This window comes from Pezoporus occidentalis, unplaced genomic scaffold (assembly GCF_034315485.1).
Source record: "Pezoporus occidentalis ecotype Australia unplaced genomic scaffold, CSIRO_AGI_Poc_V1 ctg22, whole genome shotgun sequence".
Classification (NCBI taxonomy): domain Eukaryota; kingdom Metazoa; phylum Chordata; class Aves; order Psittaciformes; family Psittacidae; genus Pezoporus; species Pezoporus occidentalis.
In genome coordinates this window covers 3,302,159-3,328,409 of record NW_026914072.1, presented here as the reverse complement: position 1 = coordinate 3,328,409, position 26,251 = coordinate 3,302,159, and the positions used below count along the sequence as shown (strand labels likewise).

General features: G+C 43.8%; 1 protein-coding gene across 3 annotated transcripts in view; it reads right to left on the bottom strand.

The window, feature by feature from the left end:
• The window catches only part of LDLRAD3 (low density lipoprotein receptor class A domain containing 3), an 88,710-nt gene extending 68,838 nt beyond the window's left edge, over window positions 1–19,872 (bottom strand). For all 3 annotated transcript variants that reach the window (XM_062620279.1, XM_062620280.1, XM_062620282.1), the window contains exon 1: window positions 19,743–19,872. In XM_062620279.1, the coding sequence (XP_062476263.1) occupies window positions 19,743–19,776 (34 nt within the window). In that variant the 5' untranslated portion in view covers window positions 19,777–19,872. The remainder of the gene's footprint in view (window positions 1–19,742) is intronic.
• Window positions 19,873–26,251: the final 6,379 nt, after the last annotated feature.

The window sequence follows — 26,251 nt, the reverse complement described above, 5'->3', positions numbered from 1 at the left end:
AATTTCTCCTAATCACTACCAGAGACCTAGAAAATAATCACTTCAAGTGAAAAAATAACAGCTTTTATAGCCACCTACCTGAAGCATGCTTTTCTCCCATTTAAAATGAGCTCTTTGAAATGCTTTATACAGTAATAATAAAAAACTATACAGAAGATAAAGTGACTTGGTATCTGCTGCATGGATTAGATTTCTGCTGGTTTCTGTAAGCAAATCAACAATAGAAAAATAAATGGAATTTGCATTTTGTCAATAGGAAATACAGTATTAGGAAGATACGTGGCAGGGATTATATTGGAGAGGCTTGTTCTTTCCAAAAGAGTTTAGTTTCACCTTGTCTATTTCACTTACTCATAGAAGCCTGAGCTGAGAGCAACAACTTTTCTGCATTGTAAAGGAACACATGCAGTGCCCCCAACACAGGCAGGAAACTAATGTGCAGTATGTGGTGTGGCTCTGGAACCTTCACAAGACACTGGTGATGAGTTCTTTCCAGTAAATATTACACAGCCAGATCCCATCCATGCAAACCATGTTTTCTAAACTGCTTTCAAACTAGCAGTAAAATCAGGAGGCTGTTTGCAATATAGGCAATCTTGGACGTTGGCTCTTTCAACAGTTGCTGCATTTAAGAGTACAGTGAAGAACACAGGAATGAAGACAGAGGAAGATTTAGCAAAAAGCAGAAAAACTTACGATGCATGCATGAGAATAATCCTAGAATGTCAGAATGGTTTGGGTTGGAAGAGACCTTAAAGCTCATCCAATTCCAACCCACCAGTCACAGGCAGGGACACCTCCCACTAGACCAGGTTGCTCCAAGCCCTGTCCAACCTGGCCTTGAACACTGCCAGGGATGGGGCAGCCACAGCTTCTCTGGGCAACCTCTGCCAGCGCCTCACCACCCTCACAGGGGATGAAGAGCTTCTTCCTAATATCCCATCTCAATCTCCCCTCTGTCAGTTTAAAGCCATTCCCCCTTGTCATGTCACTACAGCCCCTCTCCACATTTCCTGTCAGCCCCTTTAGGCACTGGAAGGTGCTCTGAGGTCTCCCTGAAGCCTTCTCTTTTCCAGGCTGAACAAGCCCAGCTCTCAACCTGTCTCCACAAGATAGATGCTCCAGCTTCCAGAGCACCTTTGTGGCCCTTAAAACTTAGATCTCCAAAACCTTACTATAACCCCAAGCATTATTTTGCTAATGAAACAAATGCTAAAATCTCCACATTCCTCCTGGCATCCCCCGCATTTACGTATGCTACAAAGTGAACTTTCTGAAGAAGCCAAGCAGGCTTCCTACCCAGACATGTCCAGACAGAGCACGGTGCCAAGCTGCAAAGCTAGGGCATCACCTACAGAGTTACACAGACGGAAACCAGGAGGAGAAGACAAGATTCTCAGGAACTGTGTGAAATTTTCAGCAGAAAGAGAAGTCCATAACATCTCAGTAACCCACAGAACTCAAGATGCTCAGACAAAAGACATGGCTTCTACATGATAAATTTATCATTCTTGTATCTACTTGGTTCCAAGGCAGGATACATTTGTATTCACACAAACCTCAACCTTAGAATGCACTATGTTCATAGATTTGACGATCTTTTTTGCAAGGATCTAGGGAAGCAAGCACTATCATTTGCAGCAGTATCTGAGACTGGCCACAATGAAGGTTCTCGAGAGCCTTGATGAATAAATACACAAATGAAACAGCAGTTTCAGCATGCTGCTGTTAAGGGCTAATTTTAATTTTCAGTCTCATTGGCCTAGCTGTCCATTCCCATAATTACTGAAGCAGCAGATATAATTGCAAAGCAGGTATATTTGACTCCAGCCTCTGCCAGTTTAGCAGCACCTAATGTCTGAAAATTGCAGGGTGTAAATTTAGTGTAGTGGGTCTCACACACTGTGGTTTTTTACTGGCTGAGACTGTATTTGGTTAATCAGAAATAAAAGAAAGATATTACACTTCATGGTAGTTTGTCTAATTTTTCCCCTAATCTCTGGAAAGAAATAAAGAAGAAAAATACGACTGACCGGATAAGGCAGCACAGCTCAAAACCCTGCATTTCCGAGTTTCAACAGTTATTACTTTCAGGTCAATGAGCAGAGAATTGTTAACAGCATGCAATGCCAAGACTTCTGCCAAGCAGCTAACACATCTGGGTAAGATAAGGCAAGCAGTAAGAGATGTCTTTGGAATACAAGGAAAACCAGAACATATTTTCTCTGTAACAACCACATTCACATTTCTTTTATAGCCCCCAAAAATAAGCAGCTGGCTGGTTCTAACTGTGGCTCTTCATTACCACTCACATACACATTTGCACCTTCCTTTCTGTCCCTCCCCCACACCACACAAAGTTCAGAAGAAACAACAAAGGATGTTCTGGTAGGTAATACACAGTACTAAACTAACAGCTAGTGCTATCAAAACAGACCACTAGTTGAACACTAGCCAAGGTTTCTCCTATTCCACTCAACACAAGCAACAACCAAAGCAAGCAGTCTCCAACCTTTGCATTTCCATGAGCTGTTGTATCTGTGCATCACTGCTATTACAATAACTCTTCAATACATCTTACTCTATGACAGCACTTACTGGACAGAACAACACCACAATCCACTTGTAGCCCTTACTGGCTGCTGCTTATTTGTATTTAGATTTTCTAACGAAGTACCTAAGCACACTTACACCGGACCAGAAGTGCTGCAATACATAATCTCACCTTGAACATGCTGGCCCATATTTAATAGAATGGGAACCACAAAATCATAGAGTGGATTGGGTTAGAAGAGACCTAAAAAAATCATCCAGTTCCAATGCTCTGCCACAGGCAGGGACACCTCCCACTAGACCAGGTTGCTCCAAGCCCTGTCCAACCTGGCCTTGAACATTGCCAGGGATGAGGCAGCCACAGCTTCTCTGGGCAACCTGTGCCAGCACCTCACCACCCTCACAGGGAAGAACTTCTTCCTAAAATCTCATCTCAATCTCCCCTCTGTCAGGTTAAAGCCATTCCCCCTTGTCCTGTCACTACAGGCCCTTGTCAAAAGCCCCTTTCCGCATTTCTTGTCAGTCCCTTTAGGCACTGGAAGCTACTCTAACGGCTCCCTGGAGCCCTCTCTTCTCCAGGCTGAACAAGCCCAGCTCTCTCAGCCCACCTTCATAAGAGAGGTGCTGAACATCCAAAAATCATTTTTCTCCTGGGGAAACCTGAACTGAAAACACTTGGAAGCAATTATTTCCTTAAAAAGGCACCTAAGGTTCTTCTTACACTCATTTCTTAAAGTTTGATTCCAAGCCACTAAAATAACTTCTACTTTTCTTAAAAGACAAGCTGACACATTCTGCTCAGATTTTCTGTCAAAGACTTGCAGAGTCACAGCTCCCACCTTCCCAGTCAGAAAGCCCAGTTAACTGCAGTCATCCGTACAATGAGGTTTTCTCTCTTCTCTGAATCCACTTCATCGGGATCAGAGGAACAAGTCTTCACAGGTAAGGTACAAAGCTCCTTGAGGTAATGGACCCTGCTGTAGCCTTAGAAAATTAGTTAAATAGTTCAGAAAGAGATCATATACTTCACAGAAGATGCAAAGCAAATGGAAAAAAATAATGAAAAAGAGCAAAGACTTTCCTCCTACAAAAGTATAAGTGGGTTTTAATTCAACACAATTATCTTCCCTAAATTTTTCCCGCACTTATATTACAAAGTAGTGGCAAATTACTGCAGTATATGGAGATGAGCACATTAGCACCAAAAAAAAAACCAAAACCACCAAAAAAAACACTGTTACAAAGACAAATATACTTGGCAAAGATGATGAATCCGGCACTTAGATCATACACACCATGAAATCAGGACCTTTTAAAATCTTGTTTTTATTACAAACAAAAAAAGCCATTATCCTTCAAGATCCTTCCAAAACCAAGCACTTTAATGCTTAGTGACAATCTGTCACAGCAATTTCACAGGACAGCTCTACCCTCCTGTTAGCAGGAGACATGCCACATCAGCAGAACACAACAAGCCATGTTGCCTGGGACACAGGACAAGCACCATCATGAGACACAGGTGAAGTCACTGGATAACATGTGACTCACATTAACACAACTGGCCTGGCTTTGGCTGAGGCAGAGTTAATTTTCCTCATAGTAGCTGGTATGGGGCTGTGTTTTGGATTTGTGCTGGAAACAGTGCTGATCACACAGGGGTGTATTTTGTTACAGCTGAGCAGTGCTTATGAGGAGCCAAGGCATTTTCTGCTCTGTACTCCACCCCACCACTGAGCAGGATGGGGGCCCACAAAGAGCTGGGAAGGGGGCACAGCCAGGACTGTGAATGAATTCTTTGGTTTGCTTTGCTTCAGTGCACGTGGCTTTTGCTTTACCTGTTAAACTGTCTTTATCTCAAGCCACAAGTTTTCTCACTTTTACTCTTCCCATTCTTTCCCCCATCCCAATGGAGGGCAGTGAGCAATAATAATGAACTGTGTGGGGCCGAGTTGCCAGCTGGAGTTAAACCATAACAATACATCAGGGTGTTCTGGCTATCAGAGACACCAGTGCAAAGTGCCTCCCAAACCCATTCATTCTAGGCAGGCCTTCATTTGCCAGTAGGTAAGAGATTGCTCATCATTCCTTGTAACATAAATTGCCTGTGAAAGACACTGACAACTTGGCCATGTTCAAGTCTGGAAGAAAGCCTGTCTGCATCTCGCTTTGCTTGAGGAATGAGACCCCTGTGCCCCTGGTGACTAGCACAGAGGAAAGAGGATAACCAACATCAGCTTCCTTCAGCAGTACTTTATTAATAATTTAACTGTTAATGGCCATGTAACCGGAGCAGCTGCAGGAGAAATTAACTATATAGTTGCCTGTTATACTGAAAGCACTTTTATTGTCTTGGCCTTCTACTTAAGCGACAAGGTTTCTCTTATTCAACTGTCAGTCCCTTTTAAAAAGGAAAAAGGTATGAAGCTCAATTAATAAATACAATTCATTTAACTGCAATTTTTCCATCACTCAAAGGCTGAATGTAATGGATTTCTCATTTTCCTAATCTCCTATGCAATTAATTCTTTAATGAAACACAATATACAACACAGAAAATAGATTTACACACTCACTGTTTTGCTGCAAAAGACAGATTTACACACTCATTGTTTTGCTGCAAGTTATGTAGGTGGGTATTTCTGATTCAGGAAGTTAACTCAAACATAATAATTACATTCAGGAAGTTAACACAAACGTAAGTACACTGACCCATAGTTGTGAAATAGCTGAAAGCATCAAGGGAAAACTAAGATATAGAGAATAAAATGCAATCCTAAAGCTTGCCCAGGACTCTAGCACCAAACAACTTGTTTTTGGTAAACAACACAGGCCACAAGTGTCCTACATGGTGTTCATGTGTTTTATGTGTGAGCTAAAAGGGGCAAGTGAAACAGTCTTCTCAGACTAGCTTATAGGCAACAGCAATAGACAGAACAAGCAGAACCTTAAGCACTTTGAGGAGCAGCAGGAATGAAAGACAGCCATCCAAGAGAAAACTCTCTATCTGAGCAAGCAAAAGATGCATCGACGCACAGTGATGGTGTGTCACACGTGCCAAGCTGAACCCTCCAACTCCAGTCTTTGTGGTCTAGCCTTTCTTGGACATGCTACTGATGCAAAAAGAAATTCTTGGACATGCTACTGATGCAAAAAGAAATTCCAAACCCAAACCCTAACCCATCTGATGCTGCCTACCCCCTTCTTTTTGCAAGCTCCTCTAGTTTTATTGTGGCCCTAGGAAAAAGCATCCATGACAGAGTGAGAAGGCATGTGGACAACTCCCCCATGAGAGGCTGGCAAAAGCAGCAAAACAGAACTGACTGGGGAGAAGTGCCATTTCCTAGTGTCCTACTTACTAAATCAATCAGAAGTCAGCTCCAGCAATTAAGTGATAATGAATTATTGATGACAATCACTCTGAGATACTGAGCACTTACCAGCTTTTACAAAACTCAAGAACCTGAGGTGGGTAAGTGGTACCTCCATTTCAATAAGGCACAAAGCGAGGTAGACAGCAAATAGGCCTAGTGTTATGTACTGCCAAGGAGCAGTGTTATCTATGATGTTATCTTGATTCTACTTGTACATCATCACACATCACCTTGATTTGTGTTCCACTCTACCCATGTGTGAAATACTCCCACTTCAGAGAAGCACAGTGAGTGCTCCATGCACAAAATCAAATAATTTCAGTAACTACATCTTACTACCTTGTTGGGGGCTGGGGGGGGAGGTGTGTGTGGAATAAATAAATAAAAGGCTGTGTTCGAAGTAAAGGGCAGCTAGGGAAAAAGCACTTTCAAATGTGATCTGCATGTTCAGTGGCAGTATTTGCTCCTGAAAAAGCAAAGGTGGTATTCAAACCCTACTATTTCAAGATATTTTAAGCCTGTGCATAGCGTGTCTTCAAGTCAGACAACTTTTCTGCCAAGGCAAATAAATTCAACTAGAAGCTCAGCAGAAAGACACAGTCTTGGATTTAAAACCCTCCTGCCAGCCACTGAAGACTGTCAGTGGTAGGTACCACAGAGGCACATTTCCTACCACCAACACATATAAGTAATTTAGGAAAAAGAATACAGTCTACCCCTACTGTACTTCCCACCTGAGCTTTCCACTGATGCCACTACCTATTTGTACTACTAAAAACCAAACGGACATAGGAGGACATGACCATTCATTGCATGTTGTGTTACCTATCCTGCCCCTTCCCAGTTCTTCATCAGGCTTACCAAACGGACAGCCCTATGTGCTGTCCACATGCACGTACATGAAAGTTTCCACACTCTCGGAACTTCCACCCTCAACAGCAGTTGCCAGAGCTGAGGCTTTACCAACTGGCAGCTGTACATCACCCAGCTGCTGTTGAAACCCCACAATGACACATTAAACACTGCAATGGTTCAATGCTAGTGTGCCGACTCCTAGTCTGCTCCCAATAGGAATGCTGGCAAAAAGCTTCAGGATGGGGAAGATTAATGTCAGTACTTGCGACACAGACCAGTCTTGCAGGCAGGATCCCTGCCAGGAAAGGACAGCTTCCTGGGTGGAATTTGAGAAGAGCAGAGACAAGGGTTCATCCCTGCCACAGATGTCTTATATGATTATATTACTCTGCTTTCCTTGACTTCAGTCTTCCTAATCTGTTAATGATTACTAATGCTCTCCTATCCCATGGGAATGTTGCAAGCATGCATAATTTATATTTCCCTGCTTCCCAGACGCCAAGAAAATGGGTACCTGAAGATACATACCAATCAATAGTTTTCCAAATATATAAACTGCTTTTTAAGACTCCTAATAAACAAATGCAAAGTATTAATATTAAAGCCCACAGGTGTATCTTGCATAATTTATTCCTCAGTAGTAAACATGAAGAGTCATAACAAAAAGTTTTTGAGCAGGTATCATAGAATCACATAATGGTTTGGATTGGAAGGGACCTTAAAGTTCATCCAGTTCCAACCCCTTGCCACAGGCATGGACATCTTCCACTAGACCAGGTTGCTCCAAGCCCTGTCCAACCTGAGTCTTGAGCACTGCCAGGAATGGGGTGTCTAATACCCATATATATTGCGGCTAATACCTAGTTCAGAGATTCTAATTAAAATACAGCTAGGCCCTCCCTCTAGCTGATGAAACTCCATCTTCCCAAACTCCTGCCTGCTCGACTACCACACAGTGACTTTATAGAGGTAACTGATCCCCTGGAACTAAAAAATTAAAGTTATTTTAGACACAGTGATTAACTGCCCTCTTCTTCATACTCACAGGGTCTCAATACGAACCCCTGTTACGGTGTCAACTTTTCTCTCTTGTATGCATACGTACCTATCCCTTACTCTGTTTAATGCTGGAGGCGCAGCATTGCAGGAAGACCAGGAAACAACTTGGGAAGCTTGTTTAAAAAACAATTATGAATCTCTAGATTTCAAGCTATCCGAAACAATTGTGCCCTGGAATCATGCAATGACAAGCTCTTGGTAGAGCTGCTTACTCTCAGGGTTTAGTTTCGACAGTTGAGCTCACTCAAACTGTTCTCTAACCAAAACATTTACTACAGCATTTCCATAACACAATTTTTTTCCAAAACAATAGGCCAACACTATTCAACAGGCCAACAACTTCCAAACTGAAGTAAACATTGCCTTTGCCAGGTGTGTTTTCTTACCGAGATGTGCAGAGCAGCTTGGAAGGCTTATGTATGCAAATGATCAACTCATGGCACCTTCAAGGGCCAGACTGCTGAAGGTGGAAAGAGTGCCTCATTTCCCAGAAGCAACTGCCTCTTTGAGATACCCCATATCAGATGTTTCCTGTTCAAGAGAGATAGCCACCAGGTATTTTCGAAGTCTAAGTTCTGTTGGTTTAACTTTAACAGGATCCGACAGGCCTTACAAAGGTGTCTCTGATACAGGCCCAAAGGAAGTTATATTTATCGTCTCTTAAATGGGAAAGTCTGTTCACAAGAGTGGGCTGCTTAATTTTGCAGCTACTGATGAGCAAACAAATGAAGCACCAACACTGCAGTGAAAATTAGCTAAACTAGGCTTTACAAGCCAAACACGGGGTCCCCATGAGACTACGTACAAGGCAGTCAGCAGACCAGCAGCTCTGAATTCAGCCTCAGTTAGGACAAGAAGATCCTGCCAGCAACAAGAACTGTTTTTTTTGTATTTTCAGATTTCATTTGACTCAGCTGACTGGCCATTAAGCTCCAGTAAGGCAGACATTTATCTATAGATAACGCAAGGAAATTGGAAAGTAAGCAGCCTGAGGCTACCCTGAAGACTTAAACAAAGAGCAAGGCAGAGCTCCATTAAAACAATTCATCAGAAAACCTAAATAGTCCATTGGCAGATTTTCAAGGATCCCATTAGAAATTTTAAGGATACCTAATCTGATTACACACCAAAGTTTAACTCACATAGAAGTCAGTAATAAGTAAGAGAGCCTTTAACTTTGAGAACCTGAGAGTTACCAAAGATGCTGCAGGAAGAGACACTGGGCATTTCTGCTGTAACTAATGTAGAATCACAGAATCAACTATGTTGAAAAAGACCTTCAAGTTCATCAAGCCCTATCAATATGCCAGGACTACCCAGTCCACCACTAAGCCATGTCACTAACGGCCTTGTCTACACGGGTTTTGAATGCTTCCAGAGACAGTGATTCTACCATATTTCCTGGGCAGCCTGTTCCAATGCCTGACCACCCTTTTGGAGAAGAAATTTTTCCTAACATCCAGTCTAAGCCTTCACTGGCATACCTTGAGGCCATTTACTCTTGTCCTATTACTTGTTACCTGGGAGACCAACCCCCACCTCGCTCCATCCTCCTTTCAGGTAGTTGCAGAGTGATAAGGTCCCCCCTGAGCCTTATCTTCCCCAGACTAAGCACCCCAGTTCCCTCAGCCATTCCTCATGGAATGCTCCAAGGATGCTCCAGACCCTTCACTAGCTCCAATGCCCTTCTCTACACTCGCTCCAGCACCTCAGTGTCCTTCTTGTAATGAGAGGCCCAGAACTGAACATAGTGTTCTTAGGAGCTCTATCAACACCCTTTTTATCATTCAGGTACTGTTAAGAGTTCTAGTCCAATCACTCTGATCTCTGGTCAGAAGTACACTCCTGATTTGTTCACTGCACATGTTGGCTCCTTTTTTGGAGGAGAGAAAAAAAAAACCTGGTTCCCAAAACTCATACTGGGTGCAGATCTAGGGGGAAGCCCTCCATCTAACTGTACAAGAACAAATGCTTGTAGATTAAGTGCTCATAGGCTGAAGTATTACATGGCTTCACTTTTTTCTTACCTTCATGTTTGCTGATACTCAAAGCCAACACATCCACAAGATCAAAAATGCCTCACCTTTTAAGAAAGGGCTAGCAAACAGAAATGTCTGAAACATTAATCAGAATTCAACAGTACTCCATTTAATGAAGGGCAAGTTTAAAATGCAGAACCCTGATTACATGGCAAAGTGAATGATCTGTTAATTTAAAAGTTCACAGTGGGTTGGGGTTTTTTGTTTGTCTGGGGATTTGAGTTTTTTTTGTTGCTGTTTGTTTTGGGTTGTTTGGTTTCTCATGATTTATGATTTTTTATTTTTTTACTATTCTAATTAACTCAATGTAGGCATTTCACTCACAATCAGGTATTTATTAATACCTGATTTATCAGGTATTAATCCAGCACTTTATTAAGAGAAAGGACTAGCATCAGCCACATGGATCATTTCTTACCTCTCCAGCTTCATTCTTTCCACCTTTCAAAAGCTTGGTTAAAAGAAGAAAAAAGAAAAAAAGTCTATTTTGAGTTGGAATAGATAACAGTCCCCACAAACACACTGCTACTGCTCCCTAGTCAATCTCAATTATGCATAATTAGTTTAATGACTTAGCCTTTTAAAAACTGATTGGGCAGCAAGTACAGTTCTTTCAGACTCCAGGATTTCACCATGGCAGTTGGCATTCTTGCCAGCCAGATCTTGATCTTGGCATCTGTATTGTCTTTCCACTCTCTAGCAAGCAAAGCAGAAGACTGTTCTACACATGCCAAGCCCTTGATAAGACATGTTTCTTGTTGTGGTTCAGAACATAGAAGATGTAGTCCTCCCATCCCCAAGATCAGCATCAGAGCCCCTAACTCTTCTGGAGAACCACAGTTCTCCCCAGCACAAAATACATGCACTTCAGGTTCCAGTTAGACTGTATGTCTAGAATGGTTTGGGTTGGAAGGGACCTTAAGGCTCATTTAGTTCCAAACACCTTCCCTTAGACCTGCTCTAAGTTCTCCCCAGTGCCTTCTCCAGGCTGAACAAGCCTCTCTCTAACCCTGTCTATAGCAGAGATGCTCCACCCCCTGGAGCATCTTATCTTCATGGCCTCCTATGGACTCACTCCAACAGCTCCACATCTCTCTTCTGCTGTTGTCCCTAGAGCTGGATGCAGCACTGCAGGGGGGCTCTCACCAGAGCAAAGCAGAGGGGCAGGATCACCTTGCTCAACCTGCTGGTCACACTTCTGGTGATGCAGCCCAGTGTTTTAGTAGTGTGCAGTTCTACCCAGCTCTTGCGACTACAGTTTTGCCCCCAGCCACAAGAGCACCTTATGCCACTGACAGGACACTGGTTAGCAACTTAAAAGAGTTATTTTGCCTTTGGAGTTCATTGACTGAAATGTGCTTCCTTTGGAGGTCTTATGGGCTGACTCTATCAATTTATCTGTTCATGAAGAGCTGATATGTTTTGGCAGGGCTAGTGTGCATATTAAACAACATAAGGAACTGCTCTAGCATATTTTTTAACATTCACTAACAATGCCCACATTCACAAATTATGTAGACATACATGCACACCTTCAATTTTGTGTCAAGCAAAAATATTGACTATACATCATAACTGATCCCCCAGAAACTGAGTAACTTACTCACGATGCACAATTCACTTGTGAAACTGTACCAAGAACCTAGGGAGACCAAGTCCCTAGCAGTCTGCTGTACCCAACCACCACCTTCCAAACTCAGCTACAGAACACATTCCACTTCTTCCTAATATCTAAATCTCCCCTCTGAAAGTTTAAAGCCATTCCCCCTTGTCCTGTCACTACATGTCCTTGCCAAAAGCCCCTCTCCAGCTTTCTTGTCAAAACCTTTAGGCTCTGGAAGCTGCTCTAAGGGCTCCCCAGAGCCTCCTCTTCTTCATGCTGACCAATTTAGTGAAGACTAAGCCATTAGCATTCAGCTTCTGAACAAAAGAACAAAGATATAGGGAAAGAAAGGAAGGGAAAGAAGCCTGAATTTGACAAGAAAGGGATTCACAATGAGAAATAGTGCTATTTTTAGCTGCAGAATTTTAGCTAAACTAATAGAAAGTCCAGCAGAAACATTTAATAGCCCTTGACATAACTTACTCTTGCGTCAGGAAAACAGTAGCAGAATACAAAGCCCAAGACTGTCTTTGCAGTCTCCAAACTCAGAAACACCAGCTGAAGTATCACCTTCTAAGGCCATATGTGGGAAGCAGCCACTAGGTAGCAGGTTCAATACAGCATGTGTTACCTGTGAAGAGCACCCTGCACAAGCAACACAACTATGAGGTGCCAAAAGAGGGGGGGGAGATTGTCAGAATTATATCCATTGGTGTGTCTATATCACATTTCACATTTTTCTAAAACTGAAACTCCTCTGTTTGAAGAATCTTAATGACTTTACTGCAATACCAACGAAACCAAGAAAAAACAGGAATGCCTGAGAAAAAAACATCATATCAAAAACATTTCTTCAAAGTAAAGAGCTATTTCGAATTGTAGAAAGATATGCCTGTTATTTGTAACATACAGCTCTTGACTAAAATTAGGGTAGTGCTAACAGCATGAAAGAAAGAAAGACAGTTGATGTCCAAAAAACCCTGATTAAACAGGTAAAATGGAAATGACTAGAACGAGGAAAGAAAGAGATCTTGCCCGAAGTCATGCTGCTGATCAGTAACACAACCTGGAGTACATCCTGCAGCGCACGAAGACCGTGACCACCTTTGCCCATCAGAGTACAAGCATTGAGCTGACACAGATGTGGCTGGCAGATGTGTTCTGTCTGGAGCTGTGTCATTTGGCTCCTTCACAAGTGAAGTGATAAATCAGTGCTAAGAGACAAGTCCACAAAATACGGCACTGAAAAAATATATTGTTGGTCCTACTAAAAAAACCTGTTTCATAACAGAATAGCACACTTCAACCATATTCCACTTACACACTTCCTGACCTTTAATAAATTACGGCTTACAGGCTGTCTGAGAGACATTAAATCTGTTTTAAAATAACTGAAACCTCCTGGCTAAAAGGACACAATATCAGAACCTCCCCAGATCTGGTACAAGTTCATTAGCCCCTAATCCTAAATCACAGAATGTTTGGGTTGAACAGGACCTTAAAGATCAGCTGGTTCCAACCCCCAAAATGATGACGGTAACCCCCAAATAAAGGATCACACAGCATGATAAAAACTCATAGTACAGAGATCATTCTAGACAAGTTTCATGGCGACATCACCTTCCCCTCATTGCCTCAGCTGCCTGTTCACTGTGACATGTCACACTCTGTGGCACAGCAACTTACACAACCATTTGCTCATATCCGAAAAACAGCTTTGCTTGATATGTTTTAATTGTGCCCAAGTTCACAGCTGCCCAGGCCATGGCAGGAAGAAGGCCTGAGGATCAGAGGAGAAAGTTCTCATCAGCCACCCTCCCACAAACTGCTTCCACTTCGATTTTGTTTATCTGGGCCTCTCTGATTACCCAGCCACAAGATTCTCCAGCCCTTCAACACTAACAGAAACTACCTATTTTTTCTCTCAACTTTTCAAAGAGGACTTATTTCTATGAAGTGCAACTACATTTGGTATCCAATTCCACAAGCTCCTTTGCAATCAACCAAAAGGGGACACCTGCAAAAGCAGCCGAGGACAAGAATGACCAGAGTGACAAGTGGCTCCATTTAGAAACCTCCTCACTGCCTCCACATTTCTCACAGGCAAATTAAAACTCACATGAAAACCAATTAGCATTACACTATCTCCTCCCTTAATAAGGCTTTTCTGTCCCACTAGACAACCCTGCATGCAACGTAAAGTTGGCTTAAACTGCCTTATGCTATGGCAGTTTTACTAGTACAAGAGGCTGCATAAAAAAAGGCACTCAAACACACAATCAAGTTCCTGCAGCTTAACAAGTCTGTACGTGTCAGAGAAACAAGTATCTGGATACATACTCAGTCCACAGCAAATGTAAATTTCCACCGATCATATAAATTAACAGTTTCATTATGAGACAGACTAATTTAGTTAAATGCTTTCTGCAGGGGTGTCGGCAAAGTTTATTGATTTGTTTTTTCTTAAGCTATTTGTTTAAATTTTTATCTTCATTGTTGGTTTGTGTTTTGGGTGGTTGTGGTTTTTTTAACACATATGAGCTCCCCCTCAAAAATTCTCCAGCAGTCAGTAAATTAATGATAAACTCATTATACTAATGGCTGACTCTACAATTACCTCCAGCCATGATCTACTTACATTTCAGGCAAAAGGCAGCCTGTCATTAAATGTTTCACTTTAGAGATAGCTTAAAATATATCATTAAAACTGGTTTTACTTGAAATATTCCATTCTGCATCTTGGCATATCCTGTTACGAGATCTTGCAGAGCAGAAGATTGCAAGACCTCTTCTGCTTTAATGTTTGGAAAGACAAAAATGCCCAAACCCAAAAATAACTATTGAAACATAAGATCTTTCTCCCACCTCACCTCCAAAACCCACCTGCTCGCAACTGTTTTCAAGTTCAAGCCCTGAAAATGCCAGTTTAAATACTTATCGCAGTGTGCCTCCTACCAAAGGTAGTGCATACACAGCTCCAGTTTGAAGCAGGTGGGACAACTGAACAGTAACAGTCTACAGGGCTTCCTAAAACTCATCATTAGCTGCCCAAATGGACAAGATAGCAAAATAGCACTACAATCATCACAGCACATTTCACAACTTTACAGCAAAGGGAGCCATTTTGTTTCTCACCTGGTAGATAATCAGCATATGAATGGAAGTAGGATAAACATATTATCGCAAGGACATTTTTGCATCCAAAGAAGTATGGAGCTTGCTAGTCTCCCACTGCATCAGACAATGCCAACTGACTGTAAGTTTGTAATGCTTTTTTTCACATTTGAACGAAAGGTGCATTTTTACAACCTGTTTTATAGCTAGCCATCTCTACCTCCTATCACAACATGTGACTACAACACTGCAATCACTCTTTCACCCTCCCAGCCCTCAACAACTGCAGGTTAGTGTTGTGGCAGTTATCCCAAGTGGGATGGACAACTGGAAGCTCCTAATCACTGCAACTTCAAACACCCAAGGAGCAACAGAAACCTATGGAAGCCTAGCCAAGGAGACATCGCTTTCCCTGACACTACTCAAAATCCCTTAAGTTTACATGATACCCACAAAAACACCATATGCTTATTTCCGTCCCTGCATCAAAAAGGACCCTGCAAGAGGGAAGTCTGACAACAGCATCAAACATCAAACCAGATAACCAAAAATTCATCCTGAGAGAACCTGTCTGCAGGTGCTGGCTCCCATGAGAAATCCCAGACATTCTCTCCAACATGGATGTGGAGCTTTGCACTAAGGTTAGTACTTCCCAGCTGTTCTCATTATGACTGCTGGCAGACCTACATCTTCAGCAAACCACAGAATCAAACTGGTTTGGGGTGGAAGGGACCATAAAGCTCATCCAGTTCCAACCCTCTGCCATGAGCAGGGACACTTTCCACTAGACCAGGTTGCTCCAAGCCCTGCCCAACCTGGCCCTGAACATTGCCAGGGATGGGGCAGCCACAGCTTCTCTGGGCAACCTGTGCCAGTGTCACACCACCCTCACAGGGAAGAACTTCTTCCTAACGTCTAATCAGTTTTAAGTCAGTTTAAAGTAATTCCCTCTTTTTCCTGTCACTACAGACCCTTGTCAAAAGCCCCTCTCCAGACTTCTTGCCACCGATTCAGGCACTGGAAGCTGCTCTGAGGTCTCCCCAGAGCCTTCTCTTCTCCAGGCTGAACAAGCCCAACTCTCTCAGCCTGTCCCCATAGCAGAGGTGCTCCAGCCCTTGAAGCACCTTTGTGGCCTCCTCTGGACTCGCTCCAACAGCTCCACATCCCTCTTGTGTTGGGGGCCCCAGAGCTGGACGCAGGACTGAAGGAGGTTCTCACCAAAGCAGAGGGGGAGAATCTTCTCCCTCGACCTGCTAGTGATGCAGCCCAGGACATAGCTGGCTGATTATGTATCACCTATTTCTCCCACTACTTTGCCACACTGGAAGTTTCTTGACTTGCCAAAGGCACTACAAAAATCTTTATCCATTGCCAACACTGACATGGTACACAAGCCCACTGCTGGCTTGTGTGCCAAGAGAGATAAACACTGGTTATAGACCACTAGACCCAATTTAAAAGTTTTTCAGAAGATTGCATCAAAAATACAAAACAGACCCAGAGTATAAGCAGGACAGATGCAGCTCTCCAAGTAGTGAGTGGTTTTCTTGTTCTCTGCTTGCACAGTAGAACAGGGCAATGCTCAGCAGTGCTCTTCCATGCAGTATGTAGAATGTCTTTGCTTGAAAACCTCCACTAAAAGCAGTATCTCTGAATGTTAGTACAAATGAAGTCCCATGCAAGGAAATACTACTTCATTAGTAGCATGTGGAAGTTTTCAGCTAGCAGACATTACACAATGCAGATGAACATGGCAATGTTACTCTTCAAGCAGCTCCTACCCCAGCTTGATTTTGGGGATGCTGCTTTTTTTTTTGACAGTATTTGAGATTTACTGACAAATTGCGACAAAATCACATGTGTGGGCCTGCATGTTTATGCTGCCTGTGGAAGACAGTTGTGAGTCCAACAATATTAGACCAAAAGGCTAGAGAACAAGGCACAAAAGTCTTCCCTGAACACAGAACAAGTTAAAAGGTATAATATATGCACTGCATATTTGGCTCAGAAAGGTCCTTCCACTGAGCTGTGACATCCTGGGGACCACACCCAGGAATTCCAGTGCTGCACTGACCGCACTTTGACTCTCCAGCCAGTTGAAAGCTGTCATTTTTAAGACCTATTCCACAATTCAAACAGGAAGTTTTGTACTTCTCATAAAAAAGTAGTCTTCCTTTTCCACTCACCTTGCAATCATACTTTTAAAAAACAGTTCATTTAGCTAAATATTTGTGACTCCTGCCATCATTTCACTCCTGAATGGAGGTTGTGCAGGTTGAAGAAAAAAAAATACATAAATCTGTATTCAAATATATTCAGTAGATTCAGGTTTCCTTGAATAGGAGATAAAGCACAGTGATAGTCAGAATTACAGAGAATCCATTTTTCTTTTAGGGACTGTTTACATTTCATTGGTTTATTCAGCTATAATATACTGGAAGGTCTCTGAAGCAATCCTTCCCTAGACTCACTATAACTGTGTGTAGATCAGCTTTTATTATTGAAGTAATGCAAACTGCGGAAGATGATAAACACAGATGTCTGTTTTCTAACTTACAAACCTTCTTCCACATTAACTTACTCAATAATGTTGTCACAGCCTAAGCTGGTAACTGGAATCCCTGCAGGACCTAACATGTCCAGGAACTCCTGGGCTGACACTGAGCCAAGTGAACTGGGAACCACTGGGAGCTGGGTCAGAGGATGAAATAGGCAGGGCAGCAGGAGTGGATCAGCACTGGGCACAACCTGCTTTCATCTGCCTGGGCACTTGCTGGTGAAAGAGACTGGGTGTGCACATACCGAGATCTTGAGGAAACCTGAAATGAGGAGAGGGAACTGGAAAAGGAAAGCCATCGCATGAGGGAGCTCAAGATAAAGCTTCAGATCAATAGCCTCTTTCTGATTGATTATCAGTTGCAATTACAAATTGAAATCAAACCAGAATTATAGAATCAAAGACTGTTCTGGGTTGGGGACCTTAAAGCTTACCCTGTTCCAACCCTGTCACAGGCTGGGACACCTTGCAATAGACCAGGTTGCTCCAAGCCTGGTTCAAAGTGGACTTGAACACTGCCAGGGATGGGGCAGCCACAACTTCTCTGGGCAACCTGTGCCAGGACCTCATCACTCTCACAGGGAAGAACTTCTTCCTAATATCTAATCTAAATCTCCCCTCTGTCAGCTTAAAGCCATTCCCAGTATCCATTAGAATTTATCCCCATTATGGCTCATGTCCCATCCAACCTAGCCTTGAACTATAATTTCACACTACATATCACACAAGATAAAACCTTTCCCATGCAGATAAAGTCTTTCAGAATCAAAAGCACGAAGTGATTCAGTAATAATGTTAGGAATAAAGATGGAAACAAAAGATCAATACTTTGCCATCCGTACCTTCACCAACACAAGACTTCTGCACCTAGCAGAACTGTAGACACAGAGACACTACACAGTGGTTATTTTCTGTTAGCTGAAATCAATCCCCAGGGTTTCAAGGTTTCCCATCTGTACCCAAAAAAAGATCAACAGGAAAAGAAATGTTTTCAGGAGTTATCAGAATTAAAATTCAAAACAGAGTGAAGGCCAGGCAGAGACAAGCTAATTTGCCCTATGGGAAGCTTGCAGGGCTGCCAAAACATACAAAGAAAGCAACATTTAAAAAAGAAATCACCAAAGATCCCATACTTTATTCTTCACAAGAAAAACAGAATCACAAAAACCCCAACAAACTAACAGGCTTGAAAAGCTCTTTGAATCTGCCCCAAAATAAGCCAAAGCCTCTCATTAAATAACTGCAGGGTAACTCTTGTTCAAGAAGTGCAGCTTGCAGTCAAAAAGCTGAAGTACTAACTTCCACATGAGAAACAGGTCTTCTTGGTCACTGCCCCCAGGCCAAGGCGGAGCAGGAACACCAGTGGGTGGCTGGGAAATCTTCCCATGTGAAGATCAGTATCTTGCAGCATGGAACCCTCCATGTGAATCTAAGGGTGATATTACAAGGAAATATATGCAACGCATGGAAACTACACCTTGCTATGAATAATTAGGTAAAGTTTTGGCAGTAGTAAATGCAAATTAATAAGGAAGAAGGCAACACAATCCAGATAAACAAACCTGAGCTGGGCCTGAAGCTTTCCGAAAAAAGGAACTGCTGAGGTAGTGTTGCAAAGAGAAAAACCTACATAAGACATACGAACGTTGCTACTTTGGTTTGCAGTTAATTTCAAAACAGCACAAGTCCTATTGTGCTTCTCTTCTTTCCTATCCATCTACACACTCGAAACAAACTTTTACCACTGAAGCTATGAAACTTGTCAGCTCATCATGACAACAAACACTCTTCGAAAAAGAAAGAAATGGAACTTGATAATCAGTTGTACCCATTGCATGTCACCACTCCATCGCCACGGCGCGATTCCAAAGCAGAGCCAGCAGCATGCAGCCAGGCTACCTACACTGCCTGGAAAGGCGCCCGCTAAGAAATAATTCACACCTGCAGCAAAGCTGCACAAAACATCATCAACTCGCCGGCTTTGACAGACATATGCGGGCCGGGGGAGGGGGGGGAATAGTTTCTACAAGATGAGTATTAATAAAAAGTAGGAAATGCCCTGTGAAGACGCCAAGTAAAGCCAAGCAGGACCCGAGCGCTTCCCTTCGGTGTACAGACCCCGGCGGTGCGTCTGTCCGAGCCCGCCCCGGCCTCCTTCACCCCGGGAAGGCCTCGGCAAAGAGAAGGGGGCCCGCGTCGGCCGGCCCGGGTTGTACCAGCGGGGCCGCAGCCCCTCGGCTGTTTTAATGCCCAAGCTTGGCCCAGACGCAACAAAACCTTCCTACCCGATGCCTCGCCTCACGCTTGCCCCACACACCCTATAGCGGGGGCCCCGAGACCGCCCTGAGGGGAGGGTCTCCGCCCGCCACAGCCAGGCCCGGCCCACACAGCGAGCCCCGCGTCCGGCCCGCCATGGGAGGGAAGAGCAGCCATGGGAAGGGGAGGGGAGGTCGGCGGCGCCCCTGGCCCTGCTCGCAGCGAGCCGGCGAGGGGAGGCGGGAGAAAGCAGGGAGGGAGGCCCGGAGCCCTCCTCCGCCGAGCGGAGCACGCCCCGCCGCCGCTGCCGGGCTGCCGCCACCGCCCGCACTCACCCGCCGAGCCCAGCAACAACCACAGCAGCCACATGGCCCCCGCGCCGGCTGCTCCACAAACTTCGAAACTCCTCCGTTTCGGCAGCTCGGTTCCGACGGAGCGCGAGGCCGGTGGGTGGTGGGAGGCCGGGGGAGGGACCGAGGGCGGTGCCCGCCACCGCCCCGGCCCGCCCCGGCCCGCCCCGCAGCACGGCCGTGGGCGCCTGCTGCCACTTCCCCGGCCCAGCGCCGGATCGGCTCTCCCCGAGGGGGGGGCTGGACCCCGCTGCATGGTCGGCGCGGGGGTAGGCCTCGGGAGCCTGCACGGAGATCCTGCGGGGGCTGCAGGCCTCGCTGCCCGCACACACACAGGGAAAAGCCACGGAGAGCTGCCTCCTCTTTGTCACATCTTTTGCCCATCAGGCACGGACAGCCAGTTTTGAGGATGGTGGCTGGTTGTGGTGGCATCAGCATGTCACACAACGAGCTTGATGTGCAGTAGCAGGCAGGAGGCCTTGAGTGGCCCCCAGAAGAGTTAAGGTCAGGGCTGCACCCCTGCAGACAGGCTGTAGCTTCAGGAGTCACAGAATCACAGAACAGCTTGAGTTGGAAGGCACATTAAAGCTCATTCAGTTCCAACCCCCTGCCATGGGCAGGGACACCTTCCACTAGACCAGGTTGCTCCAAACCCCATCCAACCTGGCCTTGAACACTGGCAGGGATGGGGCAGCCACAGCTTTGCTGGGCAACCTCTGCCAGTGCCTCACCACCCTCACAGGGGATGAAAAACTTCTGCCTAAGATCTCACCTAAATTTCCCGTTGTCCTATCCCTACTTGCCCTTGGTAAATGCTCCTCTCCAGGTTTCTTGTCAGCCCCTTTTAGCGACTGGATCCCCAGTTTCCTTGCTCCAGCCAAGCAAATTTCCAATTCCACCTACTCTGTTACAAAGGACAAAGTTCAAAAATTGGAGAAAGTTCTGACTCCTGTTTTACCTTTTCATCCTACTCCATGGGGCAGCAGGGAGACACACAAGCACATTCAACTGCAAAGTAGGAGCACCTGCAAAAAAAAAAATGGCATCCTTTCCATTTTAAGTCTTCATAAATATACCTATAAATTAGGCAGCTCTGTAGTTACAGTTCTCTGGCTACAAAGCCAAATAGCATTCTTATTTGCAAGCTCCCTCACCCCGCACCCCTCACCATTCAGGTCACACGTTTATTATACTTAACCTTCTGAACACTTTTGTTTTCTGGAGGGACTTACTGGAAATCCACTGCATTTGCAGGTGGTTTTGTGGGTTTTTCTTTTTTGTAATTCATAAAGTTTTTTTTAAAAAAAATTGTTTCTTTGATGATGATCTTTCAGGTCCCTTCTAACCCAAACCATTCTATGATTCTATGATGTGACTTTTATTCATTACCTAACATGTCAACATTTTCAGCCAAAGATTTCAAAATAAGTAATCCTAGGCAGCATGCAGAGCAGCAAGATGGTTATGCTGTTCCCTAGTCTTCTGATCACCTCCTGGACAATATTTTCCATCAATGTAATGAGCGGTGTGTGAAATTTCCACACTGCTTCCAGAATCTAAAGTAGATGAGGACAAGCAGATTATTTGGCAGTAAAGTAGATAGTCAATAAATGAATTCCCAAATCAATACATATCCCCGAGCAGGACCACAGCAGTTTAAAACATGCTAAAACACATCTCTTAGAGACGATCTAACAAATAAATAACAAAAGTGAAAATTATATGTCTTGATGATGAAAATCTGATATAATTCAAGAAAATGCCATAAAACTACATTATGTGTTTAAATCCCCAGCTAAAATAAAATGTTACGCTACCTCTGGTGCCCGTGTCACCTGAAGGTCTGAGTTTAACCCATGTCTCTGGTTTAACACCTATTTTAAAAGTAGGGTGCCCCTCTTTTGCTCCATGTCATGACAAAAACACATCATGGAAGCCTCCTTTTATGGGAATATGTGGGAATTTATTTTTGATATATTTTCACAAAACATTGGGTGTTATCTCACCCTGATGCCTTGTATACACGGTAAAGGAAATGTAACAAGAAGCAGACAAGTCATTAAAAATACAAGGCGGAAGGGAAAGGAGTAGCCTGGATACTAAAACTTTGATAGGAAAAGAAGACCTAAGCTAGAACTGAATTTTTTGAGTGACAGATCTTAAACTAATTCTTTTGTGATTGAACCCTGAGGTCCTTAATCAGACACCTTTAAAAATTATCTTGACCACAGAATGACTTTGTGATTAGGTAAGAGGTGCATTATCTCTTCTAAGTCCTCCTGAAATGCAAGGGAACAAGATCTCAGGAGAAGATAATCTGTATCACATTTGCTGATCCTAACTTAGAACTCAGCTGGTATTTGAAAAAAAAATAGAAATTAAGTCATTTTGTGCTTGCTAGCAAGGGTGAATTGAATGTTTGCTTACATTAAAATATTTGTTTAAAATGTTATATTTTTACATGGTAATCTGGAATGTGGAGTTTGTCCAAGATTCAGTCTTTTCAATGACTAATATCCTTCAAGCTGTTCCAGGATAAAGTCCTTCTAAAAAGTACTTCTAGGATTGATCTGACTTTTTAAATGTCTGCTTCAGGATGAGCCAAATCCCCAGAAATTTATGTTACAAGGAATGACGAGCAACCTCTTACCTACTGGCAAATGAAGACCTGCCTAGAATGAATGGGTTTGGGAGGCACTTTGCACTGGTGTCTCTGATAGCCAGAACACCCTGATGTATTGTCATGGTTTAACTCCAGCTGGCAACTCGGCCCCACACAGTTCATTATTATTGCTCACTGCCCTCCATTGGGATGGGGGAAAGAATGGGAAGAGTAAAAGTGAGAAAACTTGTGGCTTGAGATAAAGACAGTTTAACAGGTAAAGCAAAAGCCACGTGCACTGAAGCAAAGCAAAACAAGGAATTAATTCACCACTTCTCATGGACAGGCAGGTGTTTGTTCAGTCACCTCCAGGGCAGCAGGGCCCCATCACATGTAATTGTGACTTGGGAAGACAAATGCCATCACTCTGAATGTCCTCCCCTTCTCTCTTGTTTCCCCAGCTTTACATGCTATGCATGATGTCATGTGGTACGGAGCATCCCTTAGGTCAGTTGGGGTCAGTTGTCCTGGCTTTCTCCCAGCTCCTGTGGGCCCCCATCCTGCTCACTGGTGTGGTGGGGTAAAGGCACAGAAAAAGCCTTGGCTCTGTGTAGGCACTGCTCAGCAGTAACAAAAACATCCCTGTGTGATCAATACTGTTTCCAGCACAAATCCAAAACACAGCCCGATACCAACTACTATGAAGAAAATTGACTCTGCATGAGCCGACAGCAGCACAATAAGGGATATACTTCACGTGTCTCTTTAGTATTTGGTGTTTTATTTGTTTCTGATCAGTGCAGGGATTTGGAAGGGAATAAGACCCCAAATAGTAACACACAGATATTCTTATTTTACACAAGAGAGCAATGCCATATTGAAACACTTACTTTGATGGCTTTCCTGGTCTGTGGGGAGTGCTCAGTAAAAGCTTTCTGCTACGTCTGGGTCGGCATAACTGGGATTGTTAGTCCCTCAGGAATTGAGCCAGGAAGTACTGCAGTACAGAGATGGTCCAGATAGGAAGTCAAATGTCACTGACAGGCAAGATCTAATTTCAGTGTTAGGCTAACGATGTGACTGATGCTGAGCCAGTAGGAAATTATTATGGCCTAGATTAGATTACACATGTGAAGTCAGAGAGCCCTTCTCCACCTCTGCATTCATGCCTGCGCTTCCCTTCCAGACTCCAGATTGTAGCCAGAATCTTGCACCTCTTCTATCACACTTTTGTTAATACAGGTAGGTTAGAAAGCTATATAAGTCATTACAAGCTCCATAACAGTGTTCTATCAGCCACCTTCCCAGACTGGTATGGGTTGGAAGGGACCTTAAAGCTCATGCAGTTTCAATCCCTGCCATAGGCAGGGACACCTTCCACTAGACCAGGTTGCTCCAAGCCCTGTCCAACCTGGCTTTGAATACTGACAGGGATGGGGCAGCCACAGCTTCTGGGGGCAACCTGTGCCAGGGCCTCACCAACCTCACAGGGAAGAACTTCCTCCTAATGTCTAATCTAAATTTCCCTTTGTCCTATCCCTACCTGCCCTTGGTAAAAGCCCCTCTCCACATTTCTTGTCAGCCTCTTTAGACACTGGAAGCTGCTCTAAGGTCTCCCCAGAGCCTTCTCTTCTCCAGACTGAACAAGCCCAGCTCTCTCAGCCTGTCTCCATAGCAGAGTTGCTCCAGCCCTCAGGGCATCTTCATGTCCTCCTCTGGACTCGCTCCAACAGCTCCACATCCCTCTTCTGCTGTTGTTCCCAGAGCTGGATGCAGGACTGCAGGGACCCCAACATGTTGCACAGACTGCAGGTCTCTCCACATGTTGCACAAAGGCATGGCATGGTCTTGTTCTGCACTTACATGGCCACTGGCTTGGTTGATTTTGGTTATTTGGTAACAGCTGAGTGTTTATTTATTCAGTGTGTTGTTAGAAGCCTCTTGAGTTTGACTAGAGCACTGTATAAGCATTCCTTTGGGTTAGCTTGTAAAAATTTAGTGATATAAATAGCAAGCACTCCCCTGATCTTGCAGACATTAGAAGTCAGGCCCTAGCAGAGCTGTTTGAAATGCTGGTGGCTGAACTTCCTGGGAGGGCATGAAAATGAGATCTATCCTTATTAACCCTCTTTTCAAAGCTTTGTTTTTAGTCAGTCAATTCTTTCCAAGTTTGATCTCATTAATAACTAAATTGTGACTAGCACTGAGATGTAGCAAGTCAGATTAAGCTATCCTGTATCCAGCTGAGAGGTGTCAATTAAAAGACATCTGCCAATACTCTAATTTCTTCATGAAACAAAAGCTCCATCTTGGGAAACATTTAAATCTAAGTTTCTGTCCTATACAGTCCGTTAAGACTAAAGCATAGAAAATGGATGAGTAAAGAACAATAAAATGGGGAAGATCCTGTGGCAAGCAGAGTTGGAGATTCTAAGAACAAAACAAGTTGTAGAAGCTTTTTTTCAGGAATGAGAGGGATCTTAGCAATAGCATTAGTCCATCACAACAAATTTCCTGTCTTCATGACTAAGGCAGGAGCAGGAGGACACAATTTTTTTCTGTTCCGTACAGAGGAAGAAGGAGTTAATGAATTGATACCACATCAGGGCTATTAAGATACAAATGATAAGTAAACAGGAAGCCTGGCAACAGGAATGCTAAGAGGCAGCTATTAACATCAGGCAATCTAAAATCACCAGGTCAAGACAGCTTGTGTCCGGTATGTTATTACAGACTGTTACCTTGCATCAGTCTGTCCCAAATAAAAGATAAAGAGTTAAATCAGTGCTTAGAGGTGGCTGTCTCAAACTGATGCCTTTGTATAAAGCTAGTTTTAAATACATCTGTACCAGAGATGTATGGCCTTAATGCAAAGACTTACCAAAGGCACTTAAGAGCTTCCAAGAAATTATTTAGAATACTGCTTTTCACCCTTAACTCTTACCTCCTCCATCTCCCTTTTGGTAGCAATATCAGGGAATTCTTTGTGGCACCTGTGTTTCATATTTAACATTCTGTCTTCACAACTGTCATTGTCGGGAGTCACTGAGAACTACCCCTACAGGAAATATCAGAGAAATGCAAAAGCAGGCACCTGAAAAAAAAAAAAACAAAACCAAAAAACAAGGCAGCTATTAAAAATAGAGAACACATCCTTGAGTTTAACCTACATCCAGAAGAAATAGTGGGGACTTACACCAGGAATGGGAAAATAATTTCACACTGTAGGAACAGCCCAGAATGTCTTTGGCTTGACAGAGTACTGGTGTGCTGGCATTCATTAGCAGTATGAATTACATTAGTTGACCGAGAGGATACCCTCTTCCATTCATCTTCCCTTTTGTGACCCAGCAGCTAATCCTATCATTTATTTGCAATCATTTCCCTTCTATTCTACACCTGTTCGGGTGATAATTTCCCAATATTCTAGCCCTGTGCTCAGCCCAAAGACCTCACCCACAACTGTGGCCTCTGCACAATGCTCCTATCACCAATATTCTTGCGAGTGTGGTGCAGTGGTTATTTGCCTTAGGTGATGAGATGACCTCTCTGTTTTGGCGGAGACAGACAGCTGCCTTACTGCTGCAGTCAGGTGATGTTCAGTGTGAGGTCTCAGATGGCCAAAGCCTACAAACGTGGCAGAAACTTGTTGCTCCCTGTGGAAAAAGAAGTACTAACAGGCACAAGCCTTGGGAAGAACCCAGGCTCTAGTTTTGCTGGCCCAGCATAAGTACTTGCTTTTAGTACCTGTTCAGGGCTTCATCCCCTAAAGCTGGACAATCAAAGGGGTTTCCAGCAGAAAAACCTGGGTTGATGCCTGGTGGTAGTTTGCCAGGGCTTCATGTCGCACTTGGGGGGGGGGGGGGGGGGGGGGCATCAGATTGGATTTATT